General features: G+C 46.0%; 1 protein-coding gene across 2 annotated transcripts in view; it reads left to right on the plus strand.

The window, feature by feature from the left end:
• The window catches only part of jph3b (junctophilin 3b), a 48,176-nt gene that overhangs the window by 17,185 nt on the left and 8,908 nt on the right, over positions 1-22,083 (plus strand). For both annotated transcript variants that reach the window (XM_023985227.2, XM_023985228.2), the window contains exon 2: positions 1,705-2,506. In XM_023985227.2, the coding sequence (XP_023840995.1) occupies positions 1,705-2,506 (802 nt within the window). The remainder of the gene's footprint in view (positions 1-1,704; positions 2,507-22,083) is intronic.

Genomic DNA, 22,083 nt, shown 5'->3' on the forward strand with positions numbered 1-22,083 from the left:
TGGTAGTAGTAGTGGTGGTGGTACTGGTAGTGTTGGTACTGGTAGTAGTGTTGGTACTGGTAGTAGTGTTGGTACTGGTAGTAGTAGTAGTGTTGGTACTGGTAGTAGTGTTGGTACTGGTAGTAGTAGTGTTGGTACTGGTAGTAGTAGTAGTAGTAGTGGTGGTACTGGTAGTAGTAGTAGTGGTGGTACTGGTAGTAGTAGTAGTGGTGTTACTGGTAGTAGTAGTCATGTTGGTACTAGTAGTAGTAATAGTGGTGGTACTGGTACTAGTAGTGGTGGTACTAGTAGTACTAGTAGTGGTGGTACTGGTAGTAGTAGTCGTGTTGGTACTGGTAGTAGTGTTGGTACTGGTAGTAGTAGGAGTGGTGGTACTGGTAGTACTAGTAGTAGTGGTACTGGTAATAGTAGTAGTGGTGTTACTTGTAGTAGTGTTGGTACTGGTAGTAGTAGTAGTGGTGTTACTGGTGGTAGTAGTAGTGGTGGTACTGGTAGTAGTAGTAGTGGTGTTACTGGTAGTAGTAGTAGTGGTGGTACTGGTAGTAGTGGTGGTACTGGTAGCAGTAGTGATACTGGTAGTAGTAGTAGTGGTATTGGTACTGGTAGGCTGTCATTGTAAATAAGAATGTGTTCTTAACTGATTTACCTAGTTAAATAAAAAGTACTGCATGTTTTAATCCCTAGTTGAAGCACTCATTGTCTCAGGTAAGATGCAGACAATGCTGGGCAGCAAGTATTACTGTAGTTCTATCAGCTGAGTCCCGACAGAGGGATTTACACATGGTAGACTCTTTGTTGAGATATGAAACGACTCCTCCCTCCCCAATTCTCTCTCTCTCTCTCTCTCTCCCCCCTCTCAATGGCCGGAACACATTAAAAGCATGTCATCACATTTTTCCCCAAATATGACTTTCAGGAAAGTGTGGAGGAAAACATTTAATGGTGTTGCATTAATGAAAGTGAAAGTAATGTAAGTGAATTTGTCCCAAAACTTTTGGGCCCCTTAAAACGAGGGGGACTATGTACAAAAAGTACTGTAATTTCTAAACGGTTTACCCGATATGGATGAAAATACTCTCAAATTTAAGCTGACAGTCAGCACTTCAAAATAGAGAGTGTACAGAGGAGTACAGAGCCAAAACAACAACACATATTGTCACTGTCCCAATACTTTTGGAGCTCACTGTATGTGCAGTGTTCAGAGAAAGTGAAGGAAGAGCTTTGACGTAAGTGCTAAAAAGATTGGAGGAGAAAAGGATTGATTGGTTTGTTCTATAAACGGGGAATGAAAGGGAGAGCAGACATAGAGGGAGCTTTGGTATTGTTCTATAAAGCATTAAGTGAGTGGACGGTTGTCGTGTAGTGTATTTTGTTGTCTGCTAGCAATGATACCATTCCCTTTTGAAGAACCTAAAGAGTGGGTATGAGTCGAAGGGGATAATATCATTGCTCTCTGCCCAGGAGTTCAGCCCTACAACTGACCTGTTACTGGTGGTCTGGTGTCTCAATGCTAACAATGTGATACAACAAGGTCTCACTGTGAGGGTGAACAAACATGACCCCCAGACACCTTAGGCCCAGATCTTTCTCACTAGTGTTGTGGTTGTCCTTGAAATATATGAAAATTAATTATGTATTGATATTGATATGCTGTTATATCATAGTGGCATGCATTGTAACATTTGTCTCTGTGTCTTTCTGCAGGTACGTACCAAGGCCAGTGGGTGGGGGGGATGCGGCATGGATACGGCATGCGGCAGAGTGTGCCATACGGCATGGCAGCCGTCATCCGCTCTCCGCTGCGTACCTCCATAAACTCCTTGCGCTCGGAGCACAGTAACGGGACGGCTCTGCTCGCGGACCGGGCCGGCGTGGGGAGTGTGGGCGGGACAGGCTCCACCGGCAGTCCGGCAGTGTCGCGGGGGGGCTTCGTGCTCACTGCACACAGCGAGGCAGAGCTGCTGAAGGGCAAGAAAAAGGGTCTGTTCCGAGGTCGCTCCATCCTCAGCGGACTCAAACTGAGGAAGTCAGAGTCCAAGAGCTCCCTGGCCAGCCAGCGCTCCAAGCAGAGCTCGTTCCGCAGTGAGGCGGGCATGAGCACGGTCAGCTCTGTCAACTCTGACATCAACTCCACCATCAGCCTGGGAGAGGGCGAAGCCGAGCTGGCCGTCGCCGAGGACGACGTGGACGCCACGGCAACAGAGACCTACTGTGGCGAGTGGAAGAACGACAAGCGCACGGGCTGTGGGGTGAGCCGGCGCTCGGACGGCCTGCACTATGAGGGCGAGTGGGTGGGAAACAAGCGGCACGGGTACGGCTGCACCACCTTCCCTGACGGGACCAAGGAGGAGGGCAAGTACAAGCAGAACGTCCTGGTGAGCGGCAAAAGGAAGAACCTAATCCCCCTCCGAGCCAGTAAGATCAGAGAGAAGGTGGACCGGGCTGTGGACGCGGCCGAAAAGGCTGCGGACATCGCCAATCAGAAGGCTGAGATCGCCATGTCCAGGTAAGACCCAGCAGCAGGTCCATGTATAGGCCTTAAGCCTAATTTACACCTTCCACTTCCACGCTGTCCTCTAGGTCAACTCAAATTAAATTATCCAATTCGTACGTCCAGTCCCTAAATCTCTGCGTCCACAGAACACTTTTCAAGGGAGTTGCCATGATGAGGATGTGGACAACTGTGTGGAAAGGGGCGGACTTAAGTGGAAGGTGTAAATGAGGCCCCACTAGTAGGCTTTATTAGGAGCAGGTCCATGTGTAGGCCTTACTAGTAGGCCTTATTAGCAGCAGGTCCATGTGTAGGCCTTACTACAGCAGTCTGTGTTTAAATTTCAAGTTTTATTTGTCACATGCACAAGTACAGTGAAATGCTTAACTTGCAAGCTCTTCCCAACAGTACAGTACTCAATATCAAGATAGTATAGCAACACAAAAAGAAATAGGAAATAAGAGAGGAAGAACCACATTTACAATGTGCAGGGATACTCGAGTAGCTGAGGTAGATACAAGTAACTGCCAAAATAATGAAAATACTTGAGTAAATGAGGGATAAAAAGTTTATTGAAATTAGATGCTTCCACACAGGTGTGGTTCCTGAGTTAATTAAGCATCATGCTTAGGATCATGTATAAAAATGCTGGGAAGGCCATTATTTTGGTCACTATTCTGCTACCATGACAATGCCACCAATTACAGGGCTCGAGTGGTCACTGAATGGTTTGATGAGGATGACAATTATTTATTAAACCATATGCCATGGCCGTCTCTGTCACCAGATCTCAACCTAAAATGGCGCCTGAAACAGCGCTTTACCCCTCCATCAACAAAACACAAAATGATGGAATTTCTCGTGGAAGAATGGTTTCGCACCCCTCCGATAGAGTTCCAGACACACTGTTCTGGCTCGTGGTGGCCCAACACCCTAAAACACTTTACATAGTTTTCTTAAATTGAGCAGTTACCTGTATGTACATGTAGGCAGGGATTAGGAGAAAGTGACTAGTAGCTGGAGAAATAATAATTATAGTGAACAATATGGCAGGAGGATAAGCAGTGGGTGGGTGGGTGGGTGTGTGCGTGGTGCTGAGTGTGTGTGTGGTGTGTGTGTTTGTGTGTGTTGTGTGTGTTGTGTGTGTGTGTGTGTGTGTTGTGTGTGTGTGTGGTGTGTGTGTGTGTGTGTGAGTGTGTGTGTGTGTGTGGTGTGTGTGGTGTGCGTGGTGTGAGTATGTGAAGTGCGCAACAGTGTCAGTGTAGGTGTGTGTGGAGTGGGTAGCTATCGTCTATCTGTTTAAAAATCCCATCGCTTGGGGTTAGAAGCTGTCTCAGAGCCTGTGGTCGAGACCTGATACTCTGGTAAGCCTGCAGAACGGAAGCAGAGAGAACAGTCTATGGCAGGGTGCTGGAGTCTTTGGCATTTTTCTGGCCTTCCTCAGACACCGCTTGTTGTGTATGTCCTGAATGGCTTGAGCTCGCCACCAGTGATGTGCTGACCGTCTGCACCCCCTCTGTAGGGCCTTGCGTCATGAGGGCGTTGCAGTTGCCATACCAGGCAGTGATTTAGCCAGTCAAGATGCTCTCAATGGTGCTTCTGTAGAAGTTTAAGGGTTTAAGGGTCATGCCAAATCTCTTCAGCCTCCTGAGGGCAAGAGGTGCTGTCCATGTTAAGTTATCAGTGATGAGGATGCCCTCATCCCGTCAATGTGGATAGCACCCCCCCCCCCCCCCTTGTTTTCCACGATCAGTTCCTTGGTCTTGCTGACGTTGAGGTGGAGATGTAGTCCTGGCACCACATCAGGCATACTACCGTTGTGTCGTCATCAAACGTGATGATGGAGTTGGAGCCGTGCATGGCCACACAGTCGTGGGTGAACAGGGAGTACAGGACAGGACTAAGTACACACCCCTGGGGGGCCCCGTGTTGAGGGTCAGCGTGTTGGATGTGTTGTTGCCTACCCTCACCATCTGTGGGCAGCCCATCAAGAAGTCCAGGACCCAGTGGGAGGTGTTCAGTCCCAGGATCCTGAGATTGGTGACGAGCTTGGAGAGGACTATGGTGCGGGTTGAACACTGAGCTGTAGTCAATTAACAGCATTCTCACATACACACAGCATACACACAGCATTCTCAGGAGGCTGGTAGAGGGTCAGCTTTGGGTTAAGCTGGATGGAGAGCTTATAGTATCTCCAAATAGCATTTACTAGGGCTTAGTTTGTGGATGTATCCCCTAATGGATGAAGACTGGCTTTCACTTTCTGATTGGACTGACGAAATACACAGAACAAAAATATAAAATGTAAAGTGTTGCTCCCATGTTGCATGAGCTTAAATAAAAGATCCCACAAATGTTCCAAATTTTGTCCACAAATTTGTTTACATCCCTGTTAGTGAGCATTTCTCCTTTGCCAAGATAATCCATCCACCTGACAGCTGTGGCATATCCAGAAGCTGAATAAACAGCATGATCATTACACAGGTGCACCTTGTTTTGATGGAGCACGCAAAAGGCAAGATGACTGAAGGAATGTTCACCAGACCTGTTGCCAGAGAATTAAATGTTAATTTCTCAACCATAAGCCGCCTCCAACGTTGTTTTAGAGAATTTGGCAGTATGTTTGTTGATGTCAACATTGTGAACAGAGTGCCCCATGGTGGCGGTGGGGTCATGGTATGGGCATGCATAAGTTACGGACAACGAACACAATTGCATTTTATCGATGACAATTTGAATGCAGAGTTACCGTGACGAGATCCTGAGGCCCATTGTCGTGCCATTCATCCGCCTCCATCAAAAGATCTGTACGCAATTCTTAGAAGCTGAAAATGTCCCAGTTCTGCATACTCACCAGTCACCCATTGAGCGTGTTTGTGATACTCTGGATCGACATGTACGACAGCGTGTTCCAATTCCCGCCAATATTCAGCAACTTCACAAAGCCATTGAAGAGGAGTGGGACAACATTCCACAGGCCACAATGAACAACCTGATCAACTCTATGTGAAGGAGATGTGTTGCACTGCATGAGGTGGTCACACCAGATACTGACTGGTTTTCTGATCCACGCTCCTACGTTTTTTTTAAGGTATCTGTGACCAACAGATGCATATCTCTATTCCCAGTCATGTGAAATCCATTGATTAGGGCCTAATGAATTAATTTCAATTGACTGATTTCCTTATATGAGCTGTAACTCAATACAATCTTTGAATTGTAGCATGTTGTGTTTATATATTTTTTCAGAATAAAAGACTATGGTAACATTGCGCTATATATCACATTGTGTTTCTTTGAAGTAAATATCTTCAGGGAGTATTTATTTAGGGATAAACAAGGGTTGGACTACATAGATGGTTGCTCTTGGAAATCACACATGGATATGGAAATTTGAATGGTGTCATGGCTATATAAACAGTACATCCCTCTTTCAAACCATGTGTGCATCTGTTTGTATGTGCGTGTGCATGTCAAATCAAATCGAATTATATTTGTCACGTGCTTCGTAAACAACAGGTGTAGACTAACCGTGAAAAACTTACATACGGGTCCTTCCTAACAACGCAGAGAGATAAATAAATAATATGTGTGTGTGTGTGTGTGTGTAGGTGCGTGCTTTCCTGTCTGTTTGTCAGTGTTTGTGTGTGGTTGACAGAGGGAGATAAATAGAAAGTGTAACTAGGCCATAAGCTTTCATAACAGAATATCTGTGTGTCATCTGCCTGTTTATTCACTTAGTTCTCTACTCCTGTGTTGGGCCATGGAGGCCAGGCCTACTCCTGGAGGGATGTGTTGGGCCATGTAGGCCTGGCCTACTCCTGGAAGGATGTGTTGGGCCATGTAGGCCTACTCCTAGAGGGATATGTGGGCCATGGAGGCCTACTCCTAGAGGGATGTGTGGGCCATGGAGGCCTGGCCTATTCCTAGAGGGATGTGTTGGGCCATGGAGGCCTGCCTACTCCTGGAGGGATGTGTGTGTCATGGAGGCCTGGCCTACTCCTGGAGGGATGTGTTGGCCATGGAGGCCTGGCCTACTCCTGGAGGGATGTGGTGTGTCATGGAGACCTGGCCTACTCCTGGAGGGATGTGTGGGCCATGGAGGCCTGGCCTACTCCTAGAGGGATGTGTTGGGCCATGGAGGCCTGGCCTACTCCTGGAGGGATGTGTGGGCCATGGAGGCCTGGCCTACTCCTGGAGGGATTGTGTGGCCACGGAGGCCTGGCCTACTCCTGGAGGGATGTGTTGGGCCATGGAGGCCTGGCCTACTCCTGGAGGGATGTGTGGCCATGGAGGCCTACTCCTAGAGGGATGTGTTGGGCCGTGGAGGCCTACTCCTGGAGGGATGTGTGGGCCATGGAGGCCTACTCCTAGAGGGATGTGTTGGGCCATGGAGGCCTGGCCTACTCCTAGAGGGATGTGTGGGCCATGGAGGCCTGGCCTACCCTGGAGGGATGTGTGGGCCATGGAGGCCTGGCCTACTCCTAGGAGGATGTGTGGGCCATGGCCTGGCCTACTCCTGGAGGGATGTTGTGGGCCATGGAGGCCTGGCCTACTCCTAGATCGATGTGTTGGCCATGGAGGCCTTGCCTACTCCTGGAGGGATGGGTTGGGCCATGGAGGACTGCCTACTCCTGGAGGGATGTGTGTGTCATGGAGGCCTGGCCTACTCCTGGAGGGATGTGTGGGCCATGGAGGCCTGGCCTACTCCTAGAGGGATGTGTGGGCCATGGCCTGGCCTAATCCTGGAGGGATGTGTGGGCCATGGAGGCCTGGCCTAATCCTAGATCGATGTGTTGGCCATGGAGGCCGTGCCTACTCTCGGAGGGATGTTAGAGAAAGGCATTATGAGAGGAAGAGAGAGAGAAAGCAAGCGAGAGAGAGAGAGAAGAGGGAGGGAGGGAGCAATTTCCGCATTATGCCAACAGTGTTGGCGGACAGCCGGAAAGAGACCAGGAGGCTGAACTGGAGGCTGGCCCACGCACGCACGCACACACACACACACACAATTTGCAGCCAACAAATGTTCAAACACCCATGCTTACAACATTCATACCCAACGCGCACTCTTCCAAGAGCTCCAAAGTCTTAAAGGGCAATTCTACCACTTTTGTGTTTTCGTGTCTGGTTTGTACACATACTTACAGTGCCTTCAGAAAGTATTCATACCCCTTGACTTTTTTCACATTTTGTTGTGTGTTCGGATAAAAAAAAGATTTAATACATTTTGAATTCAGGCTGTAATACAATAAAGTGTGGAATAAGTCAAGGTGTATAAATACTTTCCGAAGACACTGTACATGCAAGGGTATGCATTTGCTATATTGGTCCCTCTCTAAACTCAAATCCTATTTAAGCTCATCAAACTCTTCCGGACACATTCACCACAGCTAAGTTATCTACGTAAACACACTGACTACAGCTAAGTATCTACGTAAAGCACACTGACTACAGCTAAGTATCTACATAAAAGCACACTGACTACAGCTAAGTATCTACGTAAGGAACACTGACTACAGCTAAGTATCTACGTAAGGCACACTGACTACAGCTAAGTATCTACGTAAAGCACACTGACTACAGCTAAGTATCTACGTAAAGCACACTGACTACAGCTAAGTATCTACGTAAGGAACACTGACTACAGCTAAGTATCTACGTAAGGAACACTGACTACAGCTAAGTATCTATGTAAGCACACTGACTACAGCTAAGTATCTACGTAAAGCACACTGACTACAGCTAAGTATCTACGTAAAGCACACTGACTACAGCTAAGTATCTACGTAAGGCACACTGACTACAGCTAAGTATCTACGTAAAGCACACTGACTACAGCTAAGTCTACGTAAGGCACACTGACTACAGCTAAGTATCTACGTAAAGCACACTGACTACAGCTAAGTATCTACATAAGACACACTGACTACAGCTAAGTATCTACATAAGGAACACTGACTACAGCTAAGTATCTGCACAGGGCACACACTAAGTACGTATCTACAGTGCATTTGGTAAGTATTCAACCCCTTGACTTTTTCCACATTGTGTTACGTTACAGCCTTATTCTTAAATGGCATCCCCACAGCATGATGCTGCCACCACCATGCTTCACTGTAGGGATGGTGCCAGGTTTCCTCCAGACGTGACGCTTAGCATTCAGGCCAAAGAGTTCATTCTTGGTTTCATCACAACAGAGATTCTTATTTCTCATGATCTGAGAGTCCTTTAGGTGCCTTTTGGCAAACTCCAAGCGGACTGTCATTGTGTCTTTTATCGAGGAGGGGCTTCCGTCTGGCCACTCTACCATACAGGCCTGATTGGTGGAGTGCTGCAGAGATGGTTGTCCTTCTGGAAGGTTCTCCCATCTCCACAGAGGAACTCTAGAAGACCATCGTGTTCTTGGTCACCTCCCTGACCAAGGCCCTTCTCCCCCAATTGCTCAGTTTGGCCGGGCGGCCAGCTCTAGGAAGAGTCTTGGTGATTCCAAACTTCTTCCGTTTAAGAATGATGGAGGCCACTGTGTTCTTGGGAACTTCAATGCTGCATAATTTTTTGGTGTCCTTCCCCAGATCTGTGCCTCGACACATTCCTGTCTTGGAGCTCTACGGACAATTCCTTCGACTTCATGGCTTGGTTTTTGCTCTGACATGCACTGTCAACTGTGGGACCTTATATAGACAGGGTTTGCCTTTCCAAATCATGTCCAATCAATTGAATTTACCACAGGTGGACTCCAAGTTGTAGAAACATCTCAAGGATGATCAATGGAAACAGGATGTACCTGAGCTCAATTTCGAGTCTCATAGTAAAGGGTCTGAATACTTATGTATATAAGGTATTTCTGTTTCTTATTTTTTTATACAGTTCCAGTCAAAGGTTTGGACACACCTCATTCAATGTTTTCTTTATTTGTACAATTTTCTACATAGTAGAATAATTAAAACATCAAACTATGAAATAAGACAATGGCATTCTCCCAACCAGCTTCATGAGGTAGTCACCTGGAATGCATTTCAATTAACAGGTGTGCCTTGTTAAAAGTAATTTGTGGAATTTCTTTCCTTCTTAATGTGTTTGAGCCAATCAGTTGTGTTGTGACAAGGTAGGGGTGGTATACAGAAGATAGCCCTATATGGTAAAATACCAAATCCATATTAAGTAAAGAACAGCTAAATAAGCAAAGAGAAACGACAGTCCATCATTATTTTAAGACATGAAGGTTCAGTAAAAATTGAAAATTTCAAGAACATTTAAAGTTTTTTCAAGTGCAGTCACAAAAACCATCAAGCGCTATGATGAAACTGTCTCTCATGAGGACCGTCACAGGAAAGGAAGACCCAGAGTTACCTCTGCTGCAGAGGATAAGTTCATTAGAGTTATCAGCCTCAGAAATTGCAGCACAAATAAATGCTTCACAGAGTTCAAGTAACAGACACATCTCAACATCAACTGTTCAGAGGAGACTGTGTGAATCAGGCTTCATGGTCGAATTGCTGCAAAGAAACCACTACTAAAGGACACCAATAATAAGAAGAGACTTGCTTGGGCCAAGAAACACGAGCAATGGAAATTAGACCGGTGGAAATCTGTCCTTTGGTCTGATGAGTCCAAATGTGAGATTTTTGGTTCCAACCACGGTGTCTTTGTTAGGCGTAGAGTATGTGAACGGATGATCTCTGCATGTGTGGCACACTTAACCAGCATGGCTACCACAGCATTCTGCAGCGATACGCCATCCCATCTGGTTTGCGTTTAGTGGGACTACCATTTGTTTTTCAACAGGACAATGACCCAACAGGACAATGACCCAACACACCTCCAGGCTGTGTAAGGGCTATTTGATCAAGAAGGAGAGTGCTGGAGTGCTGCATCAGATGACCTGGCCTCCACAATCACCCGACCTCAACCAATTGAGATGGTTTGGGATAAGTTGGACCGCAGAAAAGCAACCAACAAGTGCTCAGCATATATGGGAACTTCTTAAAGACTGTCAGAAAAGCATTCCAGGTGAAGCTGGTGGAGAGAATGCCAAGAGTGTGCAAAGCTGTCGTCAAGGCAAAGGATGGCTGCTTTGAAGAATCTCAAATATAAAATATATTTTGATTTGTTTAACACTTTTTTGCTTACTACATGATTCCATATGTGTTATTTCATAGATTTGATGTCTTCAGTATTATTCTACAATGTAGAAAATAGTAAAAAGAAAGAGAAAATAATGAGTAGATGTGTCCAAAGGTATGACTGGTACTGTAACCTTTCGCTTTGTCATTATGGATTAATGTGTGTAGATTGAGGAGGAAAAATATTTATTCAATCAATTTTAGAATAAGGCTGTAACGTAACAAAATGTGGAAAAAGTCAACGGGTCAGAATTCTTTACAAAGGTCCTCGCTACTGCAGGAGATGGCAACCCATGTCAGCTGACTCAGTGTGTCACTGTTGTAGAATGGAGTTAGAGGAGAGGAGAAGAACTGGGGTAAAATAATGAGGTCAGAGCTGTATGAAGGTTCAGTAGGAACCCCAAATAAGACCCATACAGCCCAGCATTTTTTGTGCAGTTGTCTGGGGGAAGGACAGAGAAGTGTTTTTATTTTGTATACAGGAACAATACTTTGTAGCTGTGCTAAAATACAGTAAGGAGAACGTCGGTAGCATATGTCTGTCTGTCTGTGAGAAGAGAGGACAGGGGACCTCAGCCATTCCTATGCTAAACATTGGAATTGGCTCTAGAGCAGTTCTCTGGTGCATGCAGTACTCAGGCTAACCCAGATATGAGAGGGAAGGTATTTTCCTTGTAGAACACCAAGACAAAAGTTACTGTAAGAGGCACTAATGCATAGTCAAAGAATAATATAGACAACATATTTTGGACAACAACAAACTCTCTCTCACACACACACAAACAAACACTCACAAACAGGGGCAAAGGGAGACCAAAGTAACAGTAGACAGAAACAGATGTTCGTGAGATGTGTTAAATAAGCTTATCAGAGTCCCTGTGTCATGTAGGTCATGTTTAAAACAGAATCCTGTCCTCCACACATGTGCTGCTGATGAGGCACTGATACCGGAAACAAGCATGAATCATCTCTGGCTCCGCTCAAGTCCATCTTGATGCAACTTATTAAAAAGAGGCAGCTTACTTGTGTCATCCTGAGGATTAGTGAGACTCTATGTGTTCCAAATGGCACCAATTTCACCATAGGGCTCTGGTGAAACGTAATGCACTATATAGGGAATAGGGTGCCATTTGGGATGGAGCCTCTCACGCCAAGCCGTGTCTTCGCTATGCCTTAGTCAGGCCATTCTAGGTTATTAAAGATTGTAAGCATGGCCCCTTTTACAGTAACATAAGGTTAGCAGCTTTTCTCAAGACAAATCCACTGAGTGTAAAAAAGATTATGAACACCTGCTCTTTCCATGACCAAGTGAATCCAGGTGAAAGCTATGATCCCTTATTGATGTGAAAATCCACTTCAATCAGTGTAGATTAAGGGGAGGAGACAGGTTAAAGAAGGAATTTTAAACCTTGAGACAATTGAGACTTGGATTGTATATGTGTGCCATTCAGAGGGTGAATGGGCAAGACAAAATATTTAAATGCCCTTGAACGGGGTATGGTAATAGATACCAGGCGTAAGGCTGTTACGGTGACCTTATTATCGCCACACCGGTGGTCACGAGTCATGACGGCAGTCAAATTCTACGTGACCGTTTAGTCACGGTAATTAGGCTTTTCCAAACTCTGACGCTTCTGATGGTCATTAGTAGCCTACCAAACTTGCTAACTGCCTACTACTCCACATTCTATTGTCCAGTGGAGGCTGTTAAGGGGGAAAATGGCTCATAATAATGTCCAGAACGGCGCAAATGCATCAAACAACTGGAAACCATGTGTTTGATGTATTTGATACCATTCCACTTATTCCGCTCCAGTCATTACCACGAGCCCGTTCTCCCCAATTTAGGTTCCACCAACCTCCTGTGCTATTGTCCTTCTAATCACTCTGACATTGTCACGTTCCTGACCTGTTTTCTGTTGTTTTGTATGTGTTAGTCGGTCAGGGTGTGAGTGTGGGTGGGCATTTCTATGTTATGTGTTTCTATGTTGGTAAATGGGTGACCTGATATGGTTCTCAATTAGAGGCAGGTGGTTTTCATCTCCTCTGATTGAGAACCATATTAAGGTAGGTGGTTTCACATTGTTTGTTTGTGGGTGATTGTCGCGGTGTCTGTGTTTATTGCACCACACGGTACTGTCTCGTTCGTTCATTCATTCATTCATTCATTTCGTTCGTTCGTTCTTTCCTGTTCGTGCGTTCATTGTTTTTTATGTTCACAAGTTCAGGTCTGTTTAACGTCGTTTGTTGTTTTGTAGTTTATGCAAGTGTTTTTCGTGTTCGTCTTCATTAAATAAATAATTTATGTCTACATACCTCGCTGCGTGTTGGTCCGACCCATGCTCCTCCTCGTCGGAGGAGAACGAATATGACGGTCGTTACAGACATCAATGCAAGTGTAATCCAAAATCTAATAAAACACTTAATGAGAGCCCATCTTGTTGGCTGATGAAAAGTAAATGTGGACAGTTCTTCCAATATCTTCAATATGCGCCTCGGAATTGGATAAGGACGCGCACAGTTGCATCCCCAATGTGTCTGTCTTCACTTGTAGCCTGTGAGAAAGACCCGATCATGTGACAGAAAGCCATGTGAGTGAGAGGTGCTTCGGCATGCAGCCGGGAAATTCAAGGCATTATCAAGTTCTTGTCAAATTGTGAATAAGAGACTGATGAAGTGTGTACAGCCTGCGCAAAAAAAACAAAGCAGAGCTCATGCCTTTCATGTGACTTTTTTCAAATCTGAGTCACATCATGCGAACTTAGAATGTATTGAAAATCTAAACATATAGCCCAACATTTATATCACAACTTACATAAATAACTAAATTAAGCATAGGAATTCCTGTTTCTTTGTTAATGTAACGTCCTGACCAGAGTTMTTATGTGTTTTGCTTGTTTAGTGTTGGTCAGGACGTGAGCTGGGTGGGAATTCTATGTTGTGTGATCTAGTTTGTCTGTTTCTATGTCCAGCCTAATATGTTCTCAATCAGAGGCAGATGGTAATCGTTGTCCCTGATTGAGAATCATATAAGGAGGCTTGTTTTGTGTTGGATTTTGTGGGTGTTTTGTTCCTGTCTCTGTGATTGTCTGCACCAGATGGTCTGTCTCGGTTTTTGCACATTTGTTATTTTGTATTGTTGTTTGTAGTGTTTCACTTGTTCTTTATTAAACATGTTTAACACTAGCCGCGCTGCACTTGGTCCTCTCCTTCATCCCTGGAAGAAAAACGTTACAGAAACACCCACCAAACCCGGACCAAGCAGCGTGGCAACGGGCAGCGACAGCAGCAGAGACAGACAGAGGAATGGACATGGAAGATGTCTTAAACGGCAAGGGTTGCTACACATGGAGGAGATCCTGGCTGGAAAGGATCGCCTCCCAGGAACAGCTGGAGCAGCGAGGAGAGCAGAGGCAACCGGAGAGAGGAACCGAGGTATGAGGTAGCGCGACTAGCACGGAAGCCCGAGAGGCTCACCCAAAAATTCTTGTGGGGGGGGGGGATAAAGGGGAGTGTGCGAAGCCGGGTTGGATACCTGAGCCAACTCCCCGGGCTTACCGTGGAGTGAGAGGGCGTCGTACTGGTCAGACACCGTGTTATGCGTGGAGCGCACGGTGTCCCAGTACGCGTGCTTAGCCCAGTGCGGGCTATTCCACCTTGCCGCACTGGTAGGGCTAGGTTGGCATCGAGCCGGGTGCCATGAAGCCGGCCCAACATATCTGGCCTCCAGTACGTCTCCTCGGCGCCGGCGTACAGGCACCAGCCTTACAGGTGGTGTCCCCGGTTCGCCTGCATAGCCCAGTGCGGGCTATTCCACCTCGCCGCACTGGCAGGGCTACGGACCATTCAACCTGGTAAGGTTGGGGAGGCTCGGTGCTCAAGAGCGCGTGTCCTCCTCACGGTCCGGTATATCCCGGCGCCACCTTCCCGCCCCAGCCCAGTACCACCAGTGCCTACAACACGCACCAGGCTTCCAGTGCATCTCCAGAAGCCCTGTTCCTCCTCCACGCACTCTCCCTATGTGCGTGGTCTCCAGCCCAGTGCCTCCAGTTCCGGCACCACGCACCAAGCCTCCTGTGCGTCTCCAGAGCCCTGTACGCACTGTTCCTTCTCCCCGCACTCGCCCTGAGGTGCGTGCCCTCAGCCCGGTACCTCCAGTTCCGGTACCACGCACCAGCCTATAGTGCGCCTCGAGAGTCCAGTGTGCCCTGTTCCTGCTCCCCGCACTCGCCCTGAGGTGCGTGCCCTCAGCCCCGGTACCTCCAGTTCCGGCACCACGCATCAGGCCTATAGTGCGTCTCAGCCGGCCAGAGTCTGCCGTCTGCCCAGCGGCGCCTGAACTGCCCGTCTGCCCAGCGGCGCCTGAACTGCCCGTCTGCCCAGCGGCGCCTGAACTGTCCGTCTGCCCAACGCCGTCTGAGCTGGCCGTCTGCCAAGCGCATCGGAGCCATCCTCTCCCCAGCGCCATCTGAGCCATCCGTCTCCCCAGCGCCATCTGAGCCCATCCGTCTCCCCAGCGCCATCTGAGCCATCCGTCTCCCCAGCGCCATCTAGCCATCCGTCTCCCCAGCGCCATCTAGAGCCATCCGTCTCCCCAGCGCCGTTAGAGCCATCCGTCTGTCCCGAGCCGTTAGAGGCCGCCCGTCTGTCCCGAGCCGTCAGAGCCGTTCGTCAGTCAGGAGCCGCTAGAGCCATTCGTCAGTCAGATCTGCCAGGGCCGCCAACCAGACAGGATCTGCCAGAGCCGCCAACCAGACAGGATCTGCCAGAGCCGCCAACCAGACAGGATCTGCCGGAGCCGTCAGCCAGACATGAGCGTCCAGAGCCGTCAGCCAGTCATGAGCTGCCCTACATCATGAGCTGCCTACATCATGAGCTGCCCTACAGTCATGAGCTGCCCTACAGTCATGAGCTGCCCTACAGTCATGAGCTGCCCTACAGTCATGAGCTGCCCTACAGTCATGAGCTGCCACTCAGTCCGGAGTTGCCACTCAGTCCGGAGTTGCCACTCAGTCCGGAGCTGCCACTCAGTCCGAGCTGCCACTCAGCCGGAGCTGCCACCAGTCCGGAGCTGCCACTCAGTCCGGAGCTGCCACTCAGTCCGGAGCTGCCACTCAGTCCGGAGCTGCCTCTCTGTCCTGAGCTGCCTCTCTGTCCTGAGCTACCTCTCTGTCTGAGCTACCTCTCTGTCCTGACTCCTTCTGCCTGAGCACCTCTCTGTCCTGAGCTACCTTTCTCTGTCCTGAGCTACCCTCTCTGTCCTGAGCTACCTCTCTGTCCTGAGCTACCTCCAAAATCATGTGGGGGCCTTGGGGAGGATTCTTAGGCTAAGGTCGTGGGCGAGGGTCGCCACTCAAAGGACGCTAAGGAGGGGGACAAAGAGAGTGGTGGAGTGGTGTCCTCGTCCACCGCCGGAGCCGCCACCGCGGACAGATGCCCACCCAGACCCTCCTCTTGAGTTGTAGGGGTGCGTTCGGAGTCCGCACCTCAGGAGGGGGGTACTGTAACGTCCTGACCAGAGTTATTATGTGTTTTGCTTGTTTAGTGTTGGTCAGGACGTGAGCTGGGTGGGAATTCTATGTTGTGTGTCTAGTTTGTCTGTTTCTATGTCCAGCCTAATATGGTTCTCAATCAGAGGCAGATGGTAATCGTTGTCCCTGATTGAGAATCATATATAGGAGGCTTGTTTTGTGTTGGGATTTTGTGGGTGTTTGTTTCCTGTCTCTGTGATTGTCTGCACCAGATAGGTCTGTCTCGGTTTTTGCACATTTGTTATTTTGTATTGTTGTTTGTAGTGTTTCACTTGTTCTTTATTAAACATGTTTAACACTAGCCGCGCTGCACTTTGGTCCTCTCCTTCACCCCTGGAAGAAAACCGTTACAGTTAACTGCTCAACACAGAATAGCCGCATGTGCGCACTTCCTCAAATCGTTTGGAGAAAAAATCCTTTCTATTTTATTCAGCCATGTTCAATTCTATTCTTCATACTATAAAATAATATAAAATAATGCCACGGAATTCTAAGCAAATCTTGTCTGCTAAATGAACTAGTGTAGCCCACAGCCATATAGCATAGTCAGATCAGGGCCTAAACTCAGATTATGCTATTCTGTTCTTCTGAAATAGATTACATTTTCTTCATATCATGTTTCTTTAGACCTGTCTAAAATAAATAATGGATTTATTGTGAAGGTGTAGGCTATATTAAATGGATTTATTAGACTTTTTAAAATGTAGATGTTCCAAAGGTCTGCATCAGTGGCTTGTAGGCTGTGCAGGGAAGCCAGGAGATGCTAAATGTGTTTATGTTAATTAATGGTAAATTACCGTGAGACCGGCAGTTATTTGCTTGACAATCACTGTCTGACAAAATCTCATGAGCCACCACTGCCCTAGCCAGGCGCACCGGTTTGTGTCAAGAACCGCAACGCTGTGGGTTTTTCACGCTCAACAGTTTCCCGGGTGTATCAAGAATGGTCCACCACCCAAAGGACATCCAGCCAACTTGACACAACTGTGGGAAGCATTGGAGTCAGCATGGGGAAGGTGTTCTTAATGTTTTGTACACTTAGTGTATATTCAGTGTGAATACATGTGTTAGATAGATAAAGGTGTGAGAGGAAGTTATTTCTCTGAACGTGTGCTAGAGAAGAGGTGTTACAAGGTGAGTGCAGTTTGCGTGAGAAATCGTGTCTGTGTTTGCATGAGAAAGAGGGTTCAAGAAGTATAGAGACAGTGTGCACGAATTAGTGTCAGAGTCATAGAGGGGTGGAATAACTTATTTGAGTGTGTGTATGCATACGTGTGTGTGTGTGTGTGTGTGTGCGTGCGTGCGTGCGAAGATGTTGTATTAACAGAGTGTAGGCAGGAAGGCCTTTGTGTGTCTGATGTCATGGAACGATTAGTGTCTCTGTGAAATCAGAAGTGGTGTTCTTACTGCTGCGACTCGGTGGGATATACAGTGCATTCGGAAAGTATTCAGAAAAGAAATGCGCTGCGTCAACCTCTGTCTTTAATCTAACTTTTAATGGATGATGCGATGGAAGCCATTAAATCATTCTGAATTGATTTCGACATCCCAGAAAAGACAGTAGAAAGTTCCATTATGTTCAGCAAGTAAAGCATCGTGATCTGTGATTACCACTGCAAGCTCCTTGTAGTTGCCCTTGTTAGCAGAACTTTCCCTCTCGTCATTTCCTCTAAAAGCCAATTCTTGCATTCCCAAAAACGCAGTGGTGTTGATAAGCTGCTTGAGAACATCATCCCTGTTTCTTCTTACTTTCTCGTTGTGTTGCGCAGTTTGAATACTCAGACCTTCGTCATGATCGATGCGGCTGCTTCCCAGAAGCTTGAATCTGATGTGGGCATTTATATGCTCCCTGCTTTTGTTTTGCCGATTAGCTGAACGATCTATGTTCTTCAGGTCACTGTACCAATCTTTCACCCAAGGCTCAGACTTTCCAGAAAGCAGGGAAGGCCAGCGATACAGGCGGCTTGATGAAACCAGCTATACATCTGATACCAATTGGTATTAAATGCCCTCACCTTTTCATCCCTCTTCATGAAACTAATCTCAGGCAGAGTCACGTGTCCCTCTCTGGCCTCTAGGTCACCAGGCTGCTCATCAGGGCACACACCTGTCACCAGCGGTACGCGCATAATGACACTCACCTGGACTCCATCACCTCCCTGATTACCTGCCCTTTATATGTCACTCCCTTTGGTTTCTTCCCCAGTCGTCATTGTTGCTGTTTCTGTTCCAGTGTCATGTCTGTGCGTTGTTTGTGGTTCTTGTTTTGTATTTAGATGCATTTATTTATTAAAACACTCACTCGCTGAACTTGCTTCCCGACTCTCAGCGCACATGGTTACACAGAGGTCGACCCTCGGTTTTAATTCACACCTTTTCTGTGTACCCCTGAGAATGAAAGGGGTTCTTCAACAAAAAGTCAACAACATTTGTAGTAGTGTTGGTGGTGAAAACTGCACACTCGAGCTGGTAGCTACTGAAGTTAGCAAGGCAAATTTAAATAAATTGGACTTACTGGACACAAAAATAAAGTTCTAAAACCAAGAAAACTATTTATAATCTACCTCCACCGTCTCCTGTAATTTTAAGAAACGAATATGAATTGAATAATATCCCCAAAATGCTCAACTATCACTTTTCAATCTCTATCCAATAATTTTCCCAACTCACCAAGCTTCTCAACACATAGAACCCCCCCATAATGATTTGTGGCACAACCCCAATACAACGTACTAGGTTCCTTCTCTGATCCTAATCCTATGATTGGATGGACAACATGTTAGTTCATACTGCATAAGCTTTGATTGGTTGGAGGTCGTCCTCTGGAAGTGGTCATAATTACCATGTAGAGTACCAGTCAAAAGTTTGGACACACCTATTCATTCAAGGGTTTTGCTTTATTTAGACTATTTTAACATTGTAGAATAATAGTAAAGACATCAACAGTATGAAATAACACATATGGAATCATGTAGTATCCAAAAAAGTGTTAAACAAATCAAAATATACTTTATATTTGTAACGTATACGCTGGGAGTTGGAAAGCAAGTGCAGTTAAATAATAAACGGAACATAGAACGATACAAGAACCACGAGTAGCGTATAGACATGAAACACATAGTCAATACGTCCTGTAGAATGGAACTAAGGAAGTGACAGATATAGGGGAGGTAATCAGTGAAGTGATGGAGTCCAGGTGTGTCTCATGATGTGACACAGGTACGCGTAATGATGGTTGCCAGGGCCAGTGGTTAGTAAACCGGTGATGTCGAACGCTGGAGGGGAGGAGCGGGAGTAGACGTGACAATATTTTTGATTCTTCAAAGTAGCCACCCTTTGCCTTGATGACAGCTTTTCACACTCTTAGCATTCTCTCAACCAGCTTCAACTGGAATGCTTTTCCAACATTCTTGAAGCAGTTCCCACATATGCTGAGAATTTGTTGGCTGCTTTTCCTTCACTCTGCGGTCCAACTCATCTCAAACCATCTCAATTGGGTTGAGGTCAGGTGATTGTGGAGGCCAGGTCATCTGATGCAGCACTCCATCACTCTCCTTCTTGGTCAAATAGCCCTTACACAGCCTGGAGGTGTGTTGGTTCATTGTCTTGTTGAAAAACAAATGATAGTCCCACTAAGCGCAAACCAGATGGGATGGCTTATCGCTGCAGAATGTTGTGGTAGGCATGCTGGTTAAGTGTGCCATGAATTCTAAATAAATCACTGACAGTGTAACCAGCAAAGCACCCCCACACCATCACACCTCCTCCTCCATGCTTCACGGTGGGAACCACACACTACTCTGCGTCTCACAAAGGCACAGGGGTTGGAACCAAAAATCTCACATTTGGACTCATCAGACCAAAGGACAGATTTCCACCGGTTTAATGTTCATTGCTCATGTTTCTTGGCCCAAGCAAGTCTCTTCTTCTTATTGGTGTCCTTTCGTAGTGGTTTCTATGCAGCAATTCGACAATGTGGAATGTGGAAAAAGTAAAGGGGTCTGAATACTTTCCGAATTACCTGTAAATAGACAGAAAATCTGTACACCTCAACCCAGTACCACAGTAAATATGGATCAGATCCATATTTGCCTTACACGCCATCCCTACATAGAGAGAGAGAGAGAGAGAGAGAGAGAGAGAGAGAGAGAGAGAGAGAGAGAGAGAGAGAGAGAGAGAGAGAGAGAGAGAGAATCTCTATCAATTCCCAGCTTTTGTGCATTTACTAATGACATAAAGCTGGGAATTATTCTGGGTGAAGGAGAAACCGCAAATATTACTGCCAGGTATGAATATGATTGCCCTAGCCTGAGGGACATCCCATGACCATTAATTCCCTAAAGTATGTACATTGTATATAACTTACAAGTAATACATAATGTAACCATCATCCGTGTACATTTTGTTATTTATTAGCCATTCTTTCTTTTTCTTTTTATAATCGTAGTTTTCTTTAATTAAATGTATCGAACGACGATTACACAATACAACAGCAGTAGTGTTGTACCTGTATACATGATTATATGTACTATTATTATTATTATTATTACTAGTGAAATTAACTGTAACCTCATTGCATTGTACTGTATTTACTGAAATACTGTACCACTATACTGCTTTGGCAATATCTACAAATTGTATTTCATGCCAATAAAGCAATCTGAATTCGAATTTCAGAATTTTTATTTGAATTCTGTTTGTGTTCACAAACACAGGACAGCAACCCAATTAGACCCAACCAAATCAAAAAGATAATTACTTGACACATTGGAAAGAATTTACCACAAAACAGAGCAAACTAGAATGCTATTTGGCCCTAAACAGAGAGTACACAGTGGCAGGTTACCTGACCACTTTGACTGACCCAAAATTAAGGAAATCTTACAGACGCAGTGAGCATAGCCTTCCTATTGAGAAAGGCCACCGAAGGCAGACCTGGCTCTCAAGACTAGACAGGCTATGTGCACACTGCCCACAAAATTAGGTGGAAACCTCCTGCCAAATGTATGACCATATTAGAGACACATATTTCCTTCTGATTACACAGACCCACAAAGAATTTGAAAACAAATCCAATTTTGATAAACTCCCATATCTGTTGGGTGAAATACCACAGTGTGACATCACAGCAGCAAGATGTGTGACCTGTTGCCACAAGAAAAGGGCAACCAGTGAAGAACAAATACCACTGTAAATACAATTTATATTTATTTATTTTCCCTTTCGTACTTTAACTATTTTCACATCATTACAACACTGTATATATACATAATATGACATTTGAAATGTCTTTATACTTTTGGAACATTTCTAAGTGTAATGTTTACTGTTAATTTGTATTGTTTATTTCACTTTTGTTTATTATCTATTTCTAAACATACGTTTCCCATGCCAATAAAGCCCTTACACTGACATTGAAATTGAATTGAGAGAGCGATGATCACTGCATTATGTCTGAATCATGAAACTCTAAATGAACTCATGCAGTGCTCTGGGGCACAGTAACACTGAATGGAAGATTCCTATCCTCCCTCGCGCTGCCTCCCTTCCCTTTCTCTCTCATTCTCTCTCTTTCGCTCTCTTTCGCTCTCTCTCCCTTTCTCTCAATATTTCGTTCCTGCAGTTGCTAGGACAACGGTCCAGGAGAGGGCTAGTTCCCAGTGTAGAGCAGGAAATGGAGCTCTATCTCACCTCAGCTGCCTCCTCACCCCCATCCTGACCACACCCCTCTCCAACACCCACTAATGTGTCCCTACCTAACACACCAAGCCAGCCAACACTTTCGACACATGGCTAACTAAACCTAATAAACAGAAAAATGTACAGACTATTAGTCACGTTATAACTCATACAATATCTCTCTCGCTCACACACACACACACACACATACATACACACACAGTGCTGCGAGTTCTCTGATATGTCCAGCATGGCTCTA

The sequence above is a fragment of the Salvelinus sp. IW2-2015 genome, linkage group LG4q.1:29 (assembly GCF_002910315.2).
Source record: "Salvelinus sp. IW2-2015 linkage group LG4q.1:29, ASM291031v2, whole genome shotgun sequence".
Taxonomy (NCBI): Eukaryota; Metazoa; Chordata; class Actinopteri; order Salmoniformes; family Salmonidae; genus Salvelinus; species Salvelinus sp. IW2-2015.